Consider the following 17675-nt stretch of genomic DNA (forward strand, 5'->3'; position numbering starts at 1 on the left):
ATGGGGCAGCGCCGGCGGCGCAGCCTGTGAGGAGGCGCTGCTTTGCTCTCTCCCGCCGGGCGCCGCAGCAAGGAAGCAGCAACAGCAAGCAGCCGCCACCTCCGCGCGGCCCATTTGCTCCATGGCAGGCTTGCTTCCCCGCCTCCCTCTGCTGCTGCTGTGGCGCCAGCAGCGGCGCCGGCGCCTGCATTGCTGGCCCTGGACTCCGGCTCCTCTCAGAGGCGCAGCGGCGGCCGGTGGCGGCGGCGGCGGGTGGGCCGCGTCGCCCTCGGCGGGCAGGTGGCGGGACGCTGCTGTTCCTTCGTCCGGCTCCCTGCCCTCGGCTCCCAGCTCCGCCGCGTCCTCGTGGGCGGCCTCGGCGGGGACCTCACGGAAGAAGGCGGGCGAGCCCCCGGGAGCCGCGCTTCCCCCGGCTGCCGGGCCCGCCGCCGAGGTCTCGGACGCCAAGAGGCTCCTGGCCTTGGCATATCCCGAGCGCTGGAGACTGACAGGTACCTCCTCCTCCTCTGCCGCCCCGGGACCGTCTCCCTGCTCGCCTCCCGGGAGGGCTCTGGGGCGCCAAGGGCGCTCCTTGCTACTACCATGCCCTGCCAAGCTTCGTTGGCTCTTCCTTTTCTCTCTGTTTTCTCTTTTCCTCCCACTTCATTGGCCTCCACCCACTAAATGGCTGAGAGTTGAGAAAATGCTTTCCCCCCCATGAGGTCGTTCTCTTCTACCCCCCTGGTTGCACCTTTGCTGCACCCCACAAATGCCCACCATAAAGAACTGACTCTATGCAGCATTTTATCTCTCCCAAACGCCGGACTTCTGGCGCTTAATCTTTCTTCCCCGCTCCACAGGTGCTACAGTTATGTTCTCTTTCCCTTTCTGACACATCCACAAGGATGTGGTGGTAAATTTTGATGTGCAAGAGCTCATCGTGACAACCCCTCTAGCCATGCACCCAGGGAGAGTCCAGAAATGCAGGAAGCTGGGTCGATCCACTTCTCTATTAGCTGGCCATCCTACAACAGTGAGCTGTCCTCATTCTCTTTCTTCCACCATGGCTGCATATGCATGATGCCTTTAGAGCGCATGCAAAGCACGGTCTGTTCCTCAAAGGTTCCAGATGCTGTAGTTTGGGACGCTTTGCAAAGGGAGGTGGGGAACTCTGAGGGGTAAACGACAGTGCTCAGTATTCCTTGAGGGAAAGAATGTGTTCTGAAGATGCTTTAAAAGTATAGTGTGCCATGGGATGAACATCTGAATACAGTACTGCATTACTTTTAGTGGAACATACTTCTGTGTGTCCATATTCTGTTCCAAGTGGTGATGCAAAAGTGCATGCTACAAAAATTGGATCAATGCAGAAATTTTGCCATGTATTACAAGTGGGCAATGTACTATGCAATATGCTGTAGGAAGGCAGAGAATGTCGGCCTTGTTGTCTAGGCAGCGTCACTGTATTGCCTCTCCCCACCTTCAGTGTGAGCAGCACTGGATTTAGGGTGGTGCGGGCAGTTCCCCAGCACAGGGTGCCAAGCCGAGGGGGAACAATAGCAGCAGCAACAACCACCACCACCTATATTTATACAGGTACCTACTCAAAATTGAGGGGGCGCAAAATGTTGTCCTTGCTCAGGGTGCCATATTACCAAAGTCTGGCCATGAGTGTCAGTGCAACGTAATATTGTGTAGCCTGAGTGATTATATCGTGCAGTGACATGTTGTTACATGTTATCCTGGACTGGCTGTGGTCCATCAGGGTTAACTATGAGGAAACCCTTTCAAAGGCCACTTTATCTTAATTTATATCTGCTGTACAGATTCCCTTTAAATTAGGCACTGTGAAATGCACCTGATGTTAAGCTGATGTCTCATATAAGTATTTCACAAAGTATCCATGTTTATTGTGGACAGAATGCTTCTGAGTACTAGTTTTTGGAAACTCCAGGAGATGGGAGGCCACAGTGAGAACAGGATGCTAGATTAGATGAACAATTGGTCTGATCCAACAGGGCACTTCTTATGTTCTTAATACTAAGAATTCTCCAGTTAGACTGCTAAAATATAAGAAGCTGAAGTATTTTATAAAATGTTAATTTTATAATCCTTGCATCATTTCCCCCCCATTTATTAAACGGCTTATATTTTCCCCTAGCTGCTGTTGGCTTTCTGACAGTTTCCAGTGTCATCACAATGTCTGCCCCTTTTTTCTTGGGGAAAGTAATTGATGTCATCTACACAAATCCCACTGGTGAACTTGCTGACAACCTAACCAACCTCTGTGCCTTGCTGAGTGGAATATTTTTATGTGGTGCTGCTGCCAATGCAATCCGTGTCTACCTCATGCAGATTGCAGGTAATTGGAATGAATACCTAAAATGATCTTCTGGTAGATCAAGAACAAGTGGCTGAAAGAAGCTCCAGACTAATAGTTGCATATTTAAAAGCCAGTGGTTAGGGATGGTGGGAGTTGTAAGCCACAAACATTTGGAGGGCCACAGATTCCCCACCCTTTGGTCTCTGGGTTCCTTTCCTATTATACAAACTGAAAATGTATATGCTCCAGGGTATGAAAACAGCTGTTGGACAGCATCCAGTCTGGAAGCCTGCTACCCTCCACTGGAAGGGGTTAGGAACAGTCGGAGGTCTCCCTCCCCTGGGTTCATCCAAGCCAGCCCAAAGGATTGGTGGTTTGGAAGCAGCCAATGTAAGGCCCCCAAACAGGGCATTGTAGGGTGGAAGCAGAGCAGGGCCATTGATGGATCCACAGACTTTCTGTTGGTGCCAATAAAGGTTTTGCCCAACCCAACTACAGTATAGGTTTTGGAGATTTCCCCCTGTGTGGGTCAGTAGAACTACCTTTGCTTTTCACAATGTACAGTACTCTGAAATGCACAATTAAATTTCTTTGGAACATTGTAATAGTATGAATTGCCTTTCTCTGCCTAATGATAAGCTTCTTCTCCTAAGTTATGCAGAAACTACTCCATCTTCTAAATGAATATTAATTTTTGATCCAAATATTTAACAGTAGCAAACAATACAACCCATATCCTCCATTCTCCCTATATGCACACACACAAGCACACCATTCTGTCCAAGCACATTTTCTTCTCATTATACAAGATCTGTTGCAAAATGACTTGCAATTGGTGAAGTTGCTAATTTGTTTTTTATACGTGAAATCTTTTCAGTGAATTGTCATACTTCTTGACCCTCCTAGGACAAAGAATTGTGAAACGGCTGAGAGCAACAATGTTTTCCTCTCTCATGAAACAAGAAGTAGCTTTTTTTGACAAAACCAGCACTGGAGAGCTGATTAATCGCTTATCTTCAGACACTGCACTCTTGGGTCGTTCAGTCACGGAAAACCTTTCTGATGGGCTAAGAGCTGGCGCTCAGGCTTCAGTTGCAGTTGGGATGATGGTATGTGCCTCTTGTTTCTTTCTCTGTCTCTCTGTTTATTTCTCTGTCTCTCTGTGTGTGTATTCTGCCGGCTCAGAGTGTTTAGGATGAGGTTGCAAAGATCAGGAGTCCACCTGTGAAGCTGTTTTGTTTGATACAGGACACATATACTGTACTAAGAATGCCTTTAAATATATCTGGTGATATATTTTTTGTTTGTTAGGCAATTCTACCTTCTATTGTGACTTGTGATGCAAATGGATCATACAACTTGGGTGGGGTTTGAGTCATTTGTCTGTAGTGAGTGATAACAGTGCAGTACGGCTCCAAATGTATCCCTGAACAGCAGGGATTGAAATCTTTCCCTTCAGTTGTTCCCCATCTTGCTTGTGAATAATCTATATTTCTTTTTGGAGTGGACAGAATTCATTTGTTGCTGTAGTAGAGTGCAGTTAAATGGGGGGGGGGGCAAAATGTTAAAAGGAAATCTCATTGTGTTAACATGTCTTTAATTTATAGATTTAGCAGAGTCTATTTAACTGTACTAAAATATTGATTCAAGGTTACTTCTTTTCCTTCTAGTTTTTTGTGTCTCCCAAACTTGCCACATTTGTTCTGAGTGTGGTGCCACCTCTGGCTTTTGTGGCTGTTATTTATGGAAGATATTTACGAAAACTGACTAGAATGACACAGGATTCCCTTGCAGAATCAACACAGGTCAGTTACGACATGTTAAAATAAAAATACTGAAAGTCAGTGTTGAGGTTATATCACTCTGAACTTTGCCATTATTCAGCCATTTCCCACTCGTTCTCAGCTGTCTCCTGATAAAGGTTCAGTTAAGGAAAATGAGGTAACATCAGGCATGGATTGTGGAAGATGAAGCAACAGGGATGTTGCAAGCTTTCTATTCCCCTTTTTAACTGAGAGTGAAGTCCTTTTTTCTTATTATGGCATACAACAGTTTTCTATGTAACTTTTCTTTGTAGGTGTCATGGTAGGGTTTGTGTATATTGCCTCGTAACAACAAGGTTAAGAAAATGAAAGCCTGCATCAACATTTTGTGTGGGTGGATCTGCACTGAGCTTGTGTTGTTGGCCTGTTTCAGATGCCATGTTAAACTATAGTTGAAAATAAAGGATGGCTTAATAAGAACAAGCAGCATGCTGGGGGATACTGCTCAGTAGTGCCTGCTTGGCTCATTTGACACCTATACTTGTGGCTTGTTTGGAGAGAAACTATCAGTGCTGATTCACACATAATGCAAAACCAGCCTCTGGTTTGCTTCCTTTGTGGGATGGCAAAGACAGAAGCAGGGGAGGAGCAAAGCAGACACTATTGAGCAGGGGGCATCAGCTCACTGCTTGTTCTTGTTAACCTATTTTAAACTACAGCTTAATATGAACTAGGCCATTGTATAACTGCCCTCTGTGGCCTGTGCTACAGTGCTTTTCCCCCCAGCCCCATGTGGTACTGGGGCTTAGCCTTAGATCATGTTCCAGCTCCCTTTTACACAGGAACACGAAGAGGCAAAAGTTCAGGTATGTCTTTTAAACCATGGCATCACATGTGAAATACTTCTAGCATACGTCTAGTACCTTAGTCTAGTACTTAAAAGCAATTAGAGCAATGGTTCCCAACCTTTTTTTGGCCATGCCCCACCTAAGCATCTCTAAAATCCTGATGCACCCCCGCCCCCACGACATAGAATTCTTACTATTCAAAAAGTGAACTTCTATTCATGTGGAGGAAGTCTAAAAGGCCATTCACTGTTAATAATTCATTATTGAATTGCCCCCCCTTAAAAATCAAATTGCCCCCCTGTGGGCCGTGTAGCTCATGTTGGGAACCACGGAATTAGAGGGATCACATTTACTATTATTTTGGTTTGGGGCACTTGAAATTCAAGCCTCCTGGTTTATATCTATATATATTTTAAATGTTAACTGCAGTTAGCAGAAGAACGGATTGGAAATTTGAGAACAGTTCGAGCTTTTGGGCAAGAATTGAAAGAAATGGAGAAATACAGGAGCAAAGTTGACCATGTGTTACAGTTAGCCAAAAAGGAAGCGTTAGCTCGAGCAGGATTCTTTGGAGCAGTAAGTATATGAAGAAGGTGAGGAATCCAAAATGTTTCTGTAATGTCTCTGGGTTTCTCTTGAATATTAAACTGCTACTTTGATATAGGCACCTTCATTCTCAGATTTTCCATCTGTAAATAGCGTATCACAACACCCCTACAGAAAATTATTTGCACATCTAGCTGGGAGTTGCACCTCAGGCCATGTATCACTTTTTTTGTTTTGTTCTGTTCTGTTTACAGAAGGTTTCCTTGTTAGCAGTAACTGTGACCAAGGCACTTTTTGGAGACCTCGGCCACTAACTGCTCCAGAGAATTTCCAATTTATCCTGATTTTAATAGGAACATTGGTGGGGGGAGAGTGGATATCAGAGCTCATTCAGTGGAAATTCAGGATATATACTGCATGAGTATGGCAGCATTTCCCCTTTAAACTACCTTTCTGCCTGTCGTGAGCTTCCTTGTTCGTGTAATGTAAACAGGGACTACAGATATACAGTATTTCCTAAGAAAATTGGTTGAAGACATTTACATGGTTTATGTTTTCCTATCTGATAAGAGAAGACGTAGTCCCAGGGTGGGTAGAGCAGGCAATGGATTGGATCATAAGAAACTGCCTTGTGAGCCAGACAATTGGTCCATCTAACTCTGTGCTTCCTGCACTGACTGGCAGCAGCTCTCCAGGATTTCAGGCAGGAGCTTTTCTGAGGCTTGTCAGGAGACATGTTGGACCTTTTCTGTGCAAGGTAGATGCTCTGCCACTGATCTGTGGTCTCACCAAACTCTTCCTGCAACAGGTCCCAACAACCTCAAAAAGAATAGACCTAGGACTGCAGCGGGGGGGGGGGGGAGGGACAGGGAATCCTTTGCATGAATGGAAGTGCCTTCTGCCAGCACAGGGGCTCCTTTGGCTCAAAGTTAATATTTATTTGGCTTGCTTTGGAGACCGTCTGAAAAGTTTGGAAGTACTGAAGATAATAGCTGCATTCCTAAAGATGCACTCCAAACATAATAGACTTCATGTACTGAATGTTGTACTGACTGTTGCGTGTCCAATTGATTCTCTTAGAAGAATGTGATGAAAGAATTTATGTCTTCACTTTTTTAATTTTGGCAATATGGGTACCGTAGATGCTCCCCCCCCCAATACAATAAATTACTTTAAGATTTTAGATAAATGTTCTCAAACATGAGAGAATTTTAGAAGATGCCGCTATGAAGGTTTGGATTATCTTGGAAGATACGTTACTTTTTCTTTTTCAGACTGGGCTATCTGGGAATTTGATTGTGCTCTCTGTTCTGTACAAAGGAGGATTACTGATGGGCAGTGCCCACATGACTATTGGTGAACTGTCTTCTTTCTTAATGTACGCCTTCTGGGTTGGCATAAGCATTGGAGGTATGGATCATAAAATATATGCTTAAAAATAATGAGTTAGAAATATTATAGGCAAGCTTCAGTTTAGAAGTAGAGACATGATAAGTGTTTATAAAATCATTCATGGTGTTAAGGAAGTGGGTAGAGAATAGTGTTTATCCCTCACCATACCAGAACTTGGGGTTATCCAATGGAACTTATTGGCAGGAAATTCAAGAAAGACAAAGGAAAGCACTTATTTCCATATCACACAAGTAATTTATGGAATTTTGCTGCCACAAAACATGGTGATGGCCACCAGTTGAGACAAATCCATGGAGAATGTGTCTGTCAAGGACTACTAGTCATGTTAACTATATGCAACCTCCATGATCAGACAGAGTATGTTACGAAACACCAACTGTTGGGGAATAGCAAGAATTGCTCTCACGTCTTTCTAGATGGACGCTCGGCCTGATCCAGCAGGGTGATTCTTTTGAAAAGTCCTTTAAAGTATTCTTTAAAGTATACTTTACTTAAAAGGAAAAAATAGTTTTCCAGTGCTGGTGTACCATATTCAAAAGACAGGGAAAGGCAGTTCCCTCGCAGAATGACTGCTCTCTGCCAAAAACACCCTAGTCTTAAGATTTCAATTTTATTTAAGTGTACTGTACATGCTAGCTATTTAAAATCTCCTGTTTAGAAGCAGGTTGGCAGAGTTTATTCTGTCAAACATGCAAAACTTGTTTTTCAGGCTGAGCAGCCATGAAGCAGTTAGAATAAGGATTTAGGCATGGAGGTTATGCCACTCTATTTCAAGACAAACTACCTGTCCTACATGTTCCTGTTTGTACATAACAATACTTTTTCTTGTTTAGGTTTAAGCTCTTTCTATTCTGAGCTTATGAAAGGATTAGGTGCAGGAGGGCGTCTGTGGGAACTTATGGATCGAAAGCCACAACTTCCTTTTAATGGTAGGTTCTCTGTTTCATAAATGTTTAAGCTGTGGTGTGAGCTCTCTAACCCGGAACACCATCTTACAGCTGAAGTTCCCATCAGGGCTGGTTTTCAGGCATATATATAGATGACCCGCGGGTCTCTTGCAACTCTATAATTCTGTGACTTGCCCAGAGATGTTGCTGATTACCTTTAGCCTGACTCTGTATGCTCCTTTTTCCCTTGGTGTGTTTGTTCCATTTAGTGGGGGACTGAAATTCCCTCCACATTTTTTCAGAGCTATTTGAACCCCACCTCTAAAAAAAGGGTGGGTTTTCAGTTGCTTTCAGGGAGAGGCAAGAGCAATTCCTGCAAATGTATTAATATGTGTGAGTTTTCCTTACTCTAAGACAAGGTATCTGTGGTTTGTCTTCTGTGTTTCACACTTTTAAAAAAAGCCTTACTGGCTTCTGACTGCAGCCTGCAAAACTTCTAAATTTTCTAGCCATGTTTTCTCTTCCTGCCTGTGCCACATCCCCATAGAAACAACACTATGTGTTTCCATAGGGATCTGGCACAGATGGGAAGAGGATATACTATAGGAAAACATGCAAAAGTCTTGCCAACTGTGATCAGTGAGACCCTTTTCAAAAAGGTAAAAAAACAGAAAATCCTTAGCTATGTTGTGTTTATAGTAAGGGAAGCCACCCACACACAAAATTTGAAGGCATTTTCCCCACCCATGCCTTATGTGTATATTGTCTCTCATCCCTCCAAATATATGAGAAGAATGAACCAAACATATCAGCCCAGCTCTTCTGTTCCTATTGTGTGACCCATTCTCTGTCTTTGGTGCTGCTATTGGTGCTGCTATTCCCTTGGGAGAAAGTGGGAATAACTACCTAGTCCAGCTAGGCCATAAGCAGAATAAGCCACTGGGGATTTTCAGAATGTGCAAATGCTAAGGTACTTAATTCCCAGAGAGGAACACAGCTAAGGCTCATGCCCAATTCCTCTGATCAGACTGGTCCAGGTTGCCTTATAGATAACATTTAAAAATGAGCAAATCTGCAGAACTCTAAGAAGAATCACAGTAGATAACCTGTGCCCCTTATTTTGATTTTTTTGATGGCGCGACTGAATGTAATGCACATAGCTGCATCTTACTTGGACAAATTTTGGGTTCCTCTTTTGTCATAAATGTGTTTATATTACTGCAATTTTAATTTTATTTTTTTTTAGAGGGAATGGTATTAAACCAGGATGCTTTCAAAGGTGCTCTGGAGTTCAGAAATATCCAGTTTGCATATCCAGCTCGTCCAGAAGCATTGGTTTTTCAGGACTTTACCCTTAGCATCCCATCGGGCTCTGTGATGGCATTGGTCGGCCCAAGTGGCTCTGGCAAATCGACTGTTGTCTCTCTCCTGCTAAGGCTTTATGATCCAATCTCAGGTAAGAATGAGGGTGTACTAGGTCAGCAATTGTGTTGGATGCAGTTTTGCATTCAGAATACAATGTGCAGAGTTTGCTTTGCTTCAGCAAGGTGGCGGCCTCCTGGGTCTTCAGACTATTACAAATTATTAAGATCCAGAGCAACCTTATCCAAGACTTCCAAAGCATAGGCAAATAAATGTGATTTTAGTAGGTGACAGGAAGAGACAGTTCCAGTCAGGATACAATTGCCAAGAAGACCATGCATACAGTAACCTCTGTGGCACTTCACTTCTGTGGCACTTAAGCATTCTCTCTGCTATTATTTCTCATTCTCCTGAGCCTCCTATTTCTCCCTCTGTTCCTAGAATATTATCTAACAACCATCTCTTGTTCAAGGAAGCATCACTGTCGATGGTGTTGATGTTCGCCAGTTAAATCCACTCTGGTTCAGGAATAGAATTGGAACAGTAAGTCAGGTAAGAAGAGAAGCAGTGATTCTTTGTATATTTATCCTAATTGTTGCACTCCTTGTGAAAGGTAGATTCTTGTTGCAATGCTCCATTTTAAGCTTTGGACAAAAGTTTGAGAACACTTCCTTCTATATTCCTATAGAATATAGGAATACGTCCTTCTATATTCCTATAGAGGGAATAGATGCACTGCTGTACAAAATGTTTAACCACTGCAATTGGTTGCAAATATTAAGACTTCGGATATTAAAAAAAATCTCATATAATAATGTTGTATTTTACACGTTAGGAACCAGTTCTTTTCTCATGCTCTATTGCTGAAAACATTGCCTATGGTGCAGAGGACCCTTCTACAGTAACTACTGAAGAAATTGAGAGAGTTGCTGAGATAGCAAATGCTGCTAGTTTTATCCAAAACTTTCCAAACGGATTCCACACTTTAGTGGGGGAGAAAGGTGTTCTTCTTTCAGGTATGACTTCAAACTTTTCAAAATGCGTTGTGTAATATATGTGCTTTTAAAATATAATTTTAATTTTGTTAATATCCCAGGGAGGAGCAAAGAGGCCATGATCTCCTCTCCATGGGTCCACATGCTTACACATTTGCACTGACTGATAATTTGGCTTAGCGTGACAAACAAGGCCACTGTCTGTACTTTATGCATTCTATTTCTCTCTGACCTGACTGTTTACAAGTCTCCCTTTATCCAACCTGCAACTTAGGACAGCACTATATTATAAACAAAGAAATAAATTATTCTTACAGCAGGATAGCTTAGTTGGTTAGAGCATAGTGCTGATAGTGCCAAGGTTACAGGTTCAATCCCCTTAAAGGACAGCTGCATGTTTCTTCAAAGCAGGGGGTTGGACTAGATGATCCTCAGGATCCCTTCCAACTCTATGATTCTACGATTCATTTACATTAAATGATGAAGTGAACTCTAGTCCCCAAAACTTACGCTTTTATAAATTTTTTAATCTCTAAGGCAGTGATGGCCAAACTTGGCCCTCCAGCTGTTTTGGAACTACAACTCCCATCATCCCTAGCTAACAGGACCAGTGGTGAGGTATGATGGGAATTGTAGTCCCAAAACAGCTGGAGGGCCAAGTTTGGCCATCACTGCTGTAAGGCATAGGTAGGCAATCTAAGGCCCAGGGGCCGGATCTGGCCCAATCGCCTTCTAAATCCGACCCACGGGTGGTCTGGGAATCAGCGTGTTTTTACATGAGTAGAATGTGTGCTTTTATTTAAAATGCATCTCTGGGTTATTTGTGGAATTCGTTCATCCCCCCCCCCCTTCAAAATATAGTCTGAGCCCCCACAAGGGCTGAGGGACAGTGGACCAGCCCCCTGCTGAAAAAGTTTGCTGACCCCTTCTCTAAGGTGTCACAAGACTGTTGTTTTTGCTGCAACTCACTCATACAGCTACTCCTCTGGAAAGCTTTAAAATGTAGTTCTTCTTGCGGAATTAGTGGAGAGCAATTAATCCTCCTGCGTTTAACTAAGAATTTTCATAAAGAGAAAAAAACAGAAAAAAAATATATTTTAATGTTACATTTTTTAACAGGTGGGCAGAAGCAACGGATTGCAATTGCTCGAGCTCTTCTCAAGGTAAGACAGAAACCAATTGGCTTTTCTCATATCCATATCTTGAAAGAAGAACAAGCGAAAACTTATGTGTCAAATAGACTTTTCTTAACTGAGGTACTAGGAATAGGAAATGTGTTACAGTTGTGGAATTATATGATGCTTACTATAGAGTCAAATTGTCCGGCGCTACTTTTCCATCTGAAACCTGCTCTACAGGTTTGTCTGGAATAGATTGCTCTTCCAGGAGCAGCATTTTCTCTCTGGGAAGATAATAATTTTGATTAGGGTGTCAAAGGTGTAGTACCTTTGCTTAGCACTTTAAGAGGGTTAGCTTGCAGGTTACTTTAGAATAATGTAAAATGCCTTCCTGTTTGTTGGTGATAGCTCTTAATTTAGTTAGATACAAACTCCAGTCCCTACATAAAAATTAAAAAAAAGTTTGAGAAAAGGACTTTTATAGCAGAATCTTTTTTTTCTAGTATGTGATAAAACATTTTTGTTGTTTTAGTACTGAGTACTAATACATTGCCATTTTTGCAATTGTGCTTTAGAGGAATCTTAATAATCTAGTAGTGCATATTAAAAGCTACCATGTTTACTCCAGTTCATCCTTATACGTAAATATGTATTGTTTATGTCAGCTCTGCAAGGAATTTCAAATTTTTGCACAGAATGACATTGGCATGCTGCTCTTCTGAATGTGTTTGCTTCTTCCATATATTCTTCATGTAACTGAAGCAGCAAACTTAGCTGCTTCATATCTATGCTTATGTAGCAATTCCACCAGAAACCAGTGATAAGTTCATTGTTAATAAAGGTGACCTCATAGTTGCTTTCCACTTGTATAGAGGAAGAGAGATCTGAAGTATTCTCCCTAATGTTCCAGTTATTTTTCCATTGTATGTACATTAACGCAACCTTCAACTAAAAAAACTGTCAAAGTAAAACCAAGTTCATTTTGTTCTGTAGAATCCAAAAATTCTTCTTCTTGATGAAGCAACAAGGTAAGTAAAACATTTCCCCCCAGAAGTGATCATTTCTTCTCTACTACTGACCTTTTAATACTTCTATACTACTCACCTTATGCCAGAGCAGGCCATGTATTTTTCCTCAAAGCAGTTTGGAAGGAACTATGACTTGATGTTTCCAACAGTTTCTGACCACATCTGTGGAATGCTTCAGCAAGTCCAGGCCAGGAGATCCCAAAAATCAGCGCAGGATAAGCTGTGCTCATTTGTACAATGAGAGGAGCTGTCTTTCTTTCTGGGACGCTTCCTTCTCTCCTACTGGGAAGCTCCCATTCGGATGTGCTCCTTGCATTTTGAAACTTGATTAAAAATAAATTTGATTAAAAATGAACACATTTAATTAAATTTCAGTAGGAACTGATCTGTCAAAAGGTGCTTTGTGTTGCTGAAGACAAAATGGGTTAAGATGATCTTTTCCAATAAATAATGGGATATTATTTTGCCCACAGAATGTGGACTTTGTGAAATAACAATATTTTAAGTGTATTTGTGGCAGATTTTTAAATGAAATGAAAACAAGTTGGTTAGACAACTAGTCTGTACTAAAGTAATAGCTCTCAGAGTGTAGTGGGGGAATATATCACATCTTTTTCCTTCAATCTATTCCTGAATTAGTGCTTTGGATGCTGAAAATGAATATGTTGTCCAAGAAGCACTAGATCGGCTCATGGAAGGGAGAACTGTCCTCATTATTGCTCATCGTCTGTCCACCATTCAGAATGCTAATTCTGTTGCAGTTCTTGACCAAGGTAGAATTATTGAGTGTGGAAAGCACGAAACACTGCTTGCAAACCCAGATGGACTTTTCAGCAAACTAATGAAGAAACAGTCTTTTATCCAGTCTCCTGAAAGTTTTGCATTAAATGTGAAATCCTGAAAGAAAAATATTTTTTAAAATTATGAAAGAGTATCGAAATGTATCACATTTCCAAGAATTTTAAATTATGTTTCAGTTTATGTACAATAAATGTTATATATATTTTTTCAGCGTGTTTCAAATATTTTAAAACTTGATTGTGCTAAACTTTTTATTCAGAACTAATAACTATATTCTGAAGATACCCAATACTGAGCTGTTTTCAGGTTGTAAATTCTTTGTATTTTGATTGATGACTATCATATGGATGTTCATTGCTTTTAAGTTATGGCATGGCAGCACACAGATTTTTCCATTGTTGGAAATTAAAACGACATTTAGTTCTGAATTTTTTTTAAGTTATGGGGTTGGAAACAGAGATCCATTCATTGAACAAAGTGGATCAGAGCAGAGGGAGTTTCACCAGTTCCCTGTTCCCACCATTGACCCTTGCATCCTCCAAATTTGTTCCGGGGAGTTGGAGAACCCTCTGGTACAGCATAAGATGTAGCACAGGAAGCTGAAGGGGGAATCATAGAAAAGCTGCTACTAGTTGGGCTGGAAGACAGAAACCTATGACAGAGATGGGGGAATTGTGGCTTTCCATATGTTGTTGGACTAAAATTCCTGTCATCCCTAGCCATTGGTCATCCTGGCTAGAACTGATAGGGGTCAAAAGCCCAACAAATGGGGAAGGCAGAAATTCCATCCTAACCTGTTCAAGTGTTTGTTTGTTTTTTAGAATATTTGCCCTACTGACAGGATTTAGACATGTTCTTGAGTGTATCTAAAACTTTCACTCTTCCCAATTGGATAATATTTTTTTAATTAAATCCTGAGGCTAGTAACTGATTAGCCTCTGTCTTCAGTTCTGTCCTGATGCCAACAGGACATTGGATGACAATTTAAACTGCCTTTGTAATCTCTCCTCCACTTTAGGATTGCACTCTAAAAATCATTCTGTCACTTGCTTAAAAAGCAGAACAAGCCGCATTTAAAACCCAGTGTACATTATCTGTTCCAAAGTGCCCCACCCCCATAAAAAAAAACATTCAAAATAGTCCAGGGCAGGGAAGCATTCACCTGGCACCAAAAAAGTCCGGGGTGGGAAGAGTATTCACTTGGCCCAAAAGTATCTTAATGTAGGCTCATTTCATATAAGGCAGCTTCATTTGTTCATATGTTTATAAAGATATGTTTAAGTCACACAGAATAAAACTGTATAAATAAATAAAACCAGTTTACTGTGCATGGGATTGCAGTCATAGCCACTTTACTATTACCCACCATCTATTATATTGAATCAAAACTGGAAATATGTCATGAAATATAAAATGGGTATAACTTAGCAAACATGTTTATGCTTAGGTGTGTGTTAAATATTGGAAACTTTCATGAGGTAAACTATATTTACTCGGTTGTAAACCTTATTGAATTCCATGGGGCTTATTCCCAGGTAAATGGGATTAGGCTTGCAGCCTTAGATTGTCAAAGTAAAGAGAACAAAATTAATAATACTATGCATTCTAAAAACTACAAAAAAATAAACAAAAGCATAGGAATTGACTTCTTTGATTTTTAACTGTATTTATTATTAAAATAGACAGGAGTGCCTGGCGTGCTCTGGTCCATGGGGTTACGAAGAGTCGGACACGACTAAACAACAACATTATTAAAATACTAGTAAACAGTCCTTTTTCTAACTTTGCAAATTTTATCAGATTACATAAAACTGTATACATCACACACTGGTGAAACATAATTGAACTTTCACTTAACTCACTTCTTGGTTTAGAACTTAATGCATTGCTGCATATTTCAACTTTTGAAAAGGAGCATTTTTAACAAACCTTTAGTCTAATGTAAGAGCCTTTGACAAAGTTCTACGTAATACTGAAAGTGAATTCCACTGCAGCTTTGTAGAATAGTTTATAAGTAAATGTATTTGGAACTGCTGCCTTTCTGATCAGCTACACAATATTTTAAAGCTTCTTCAAGATGAGAGATTTATTTATTCTTGTTAGAGCATTTCGTAACATACATCTGTAACGTGACAACAGGGAAGTTTTTCAATAATTTCTCATGGATTTAATGCTACAGGTTACCATGTTGCAATGCTTCTCTTTTAACTGCTGATAAGTGAGCTCTGTGTCCAGCTTTCATGCCAAATATTGTCCCCATTCTTACTGATACTACAGTAATGGTTTGCTTCTTTTTCATAGGAATTGTCTTGTTTGTTTCAAAAAATCTTATGGGAACCAAATTGTTGGTCTCACCTGAAAGGTGATTTAGATCAGTGTTCCCCAACCTTGGGCCTCCAGCTGTTTTTGGACTACAACTCCCATCATCCCTTGCTAGCAAGACCGGTGGTCAAGGATGATGGGAATTGTAGTCCAAAAACAGCTGGAGGCCCAAGGTTGGGGAACACCGATTTAGATCATGGGTAGGCAAACTAAGGCCCAGGGGCTGGATCTGGCCCAATCGCCTTCTAAATCCGGCCCACAGACAGTCTGGGAATCAGCGTGTTTTTATATGAGTAGAATATGTCCTTTTATTTAAAATGCATCTCTGGGTTATGTGTGGGGCCTGCCTGGTGTTTTTACATGAGTAGAATGTGTGCTTTTATTTAAAATGCATCTCTGGGTCATTTGTGGGGCATAGGAATTCATTAATCCCCCCCCCAAAAAAATATAGTTTGGCCCCCCCCCCACAAGTTCTGAGGGACAGTGGATTGGCCCCCTGCTGGAAAAGTTTGCTGACCACTGATTTAGATGGATGTCAAGTCATCACATGAGTTCATTGTCACCTAGTGTCCAAGGCAGGAAATGTTCAGAGTTGAGAACTATGCAGCTACTTCATGTCCTCACTCAGTCCATTTTCTTCCTTCATCCGAGGTGGACCTCTCAGAACTGTACATATGAACAAAGCAAGTTGAAAATCTAAAAATCCTCTTTCTATATTAAACAGATGTCATTTCATTTCCATGTTGGGAACAGACATGGTAGGGGAGATAATGAAGGGCACCCAGGACTAGCTATATAGCACCTATAAAAGTTTCCATCTCCATATATTTTTGCACCTTATTCAGCTTTATTGGAAACATTATTCCCTCAGAACAGCACTTGTGGTGCCTTCTCCAGGGCCTGTGCCACACACTTGCTGTGGGTTAATTTTGTTATAACCCATTAGTTGGGATTGTCATCTACAGCAGTGTGTGCCTGTCTAATAGTTTTTCACATGTATGTACTGTACAAACGTACAGTGCCTTCTACTGTCTGTAATAGGAAAATGAGATGATCTAGAAGCATTTTGGCCTATGGAAAAAAGATTGGGGAAATCAAACCATATTTAGAAGCCATGGTTATCTGCTTTTGAACATGGATACATATTGATCAAAGTACTTCACATAACATGCATTTGCACAGGTATCTCTGAGACCAGACCTGACCTTTTTCTGTATTTGAGTTCTTGAGATGATTTTATATTGCAGTTTGCAAATAACACTATAAAATCCAACAGTGCTTATTAGGACAACATAGAAGTCTCACAATGTCTTTACTACATTGGCATATAAATAGCAATTAATTCTCACAAATTGAAATACTGCAAGGAGCGAATAATGCTGTCAATTTCAAATCAGCAAACTATAAATTATTACAAAATCTTACTATTATTACTATATTCGAAATCTAAATGACAAGCTATTGTACATAGGCTGCTGCAATGTTTCATAATGACTACACCAACTTCTAAATCGTTTACCTTCAAATGTCCTTAGGAGTAGTGTGCATTGTATGATGTTGCTTACTAGCTTTGTAACTTTGAAGTTCATTTCATGCAAGTTTTAACAATGGAGCACAAGAGCACAGCCTCCTAGAACTGCAAACAACTATATAGCTATTACTATCTGTAATTCAGGGGTCTCTGGATGTAACAGTTTTATAATTAAGTAAAGCATTTGACAGTTTAGAGTCTAAAACATGTTTGTCTATCTTCTGTATACCTGACTTCAAGTAAAAAAAAGTTTTTTTCTACATTCTTTGATATTTATTTTTCAACACTATCTGCTTGTCAGTAATATTTTCTATTATGGATTAAAATACATTGATAAACCATGAGCTGTGGTTTTATGTAACTTACCTTTCTTTTTAATGATACCATGCATTTTTGGATCATTATTTTTATTGCTTATTTATATCCTCCTCTCAGGGCAGAACTACACATTTCCAAGGGGCTGCCAAAGATTTGTGTGGCTCCACCCCAGCTCCACATCACTTAACTTTCTTCCATTAAGCAAACCCAGTTTATGACATTACAGGGTACAGGATGTGATACAACATGCCACGGGAGTGAACCCAATAGAGAAATGCCATTTTTTTGGTAACATCACAATGTCTTCCATACTTTGAAGTTTTATCCAGAATGTCAAATTAGGAGTGCTTTTATTTTAAAAAGAAAACAGAGGCACTAGCACAGGCCCTTACAATGCTATTCTAGAGTGAATCTGCTACCTCTCTCTAAGTCACCAACTTT

The 17675-nt window shown here is 40.9% G+C and overlaps 1 protein-coding gene across 2 annotated transcripts; it reads left to right on the forward strand.

The window, feature by feature from the left end:
- Positions 1–121: 121 nt before the first annotated feature.
- Positions 122–15332, forward strand: ABCB10 (ATP binding cassette subfamily B member 10; the record flags this gene model as incomplete). 2 transcript variants are annotated; one of them, XM_080997707.1, is made up of 13 exons in its annotated part: positions 122–491; positions 2141–2341; positions 3209–3411; positions 3973–4107; positions 5343–5489; positions 6734–6869; positions 7706–7801; positions 9006–9215; positions 9594–9673; positions 9957–10137; positions 11236–11279; positions 12228–12262; positions 12902–15332. In XM_080997707.1, 13 exons carry the CDS (start codon positions 122–124, stop codon positions 13161–13163), a joined length of 2100 nt encoding a protein of 699 aa, XP_080853833.1. In that variant the 3' UTR covers positions 13164–15332. The 2 variants fall into 2 exon arrangements, with proteins under 2 accessions (XP_080853833.1, XP_080853834.1); XM_080997708.1 differs by lacking the exon at positions 122–491 and adding an exon at positions 549–1012.
- Between the last annotated feature and the right edge of the window lie 2343 nt (positions 15333–17675).

Source organism: Podarcis pityusensis (assembly GCF_964106645.2).
Source record: "Podarcis pityusensis genome assembly, chromosome: 3".
NCBI classification, from domain to species: domain Eukaryota; kingdom Metazoa; phylum Chordata; class Lepidosauria; order Squamata; family Lacertidae; genus Podarcis; species Podarcis pityusensis.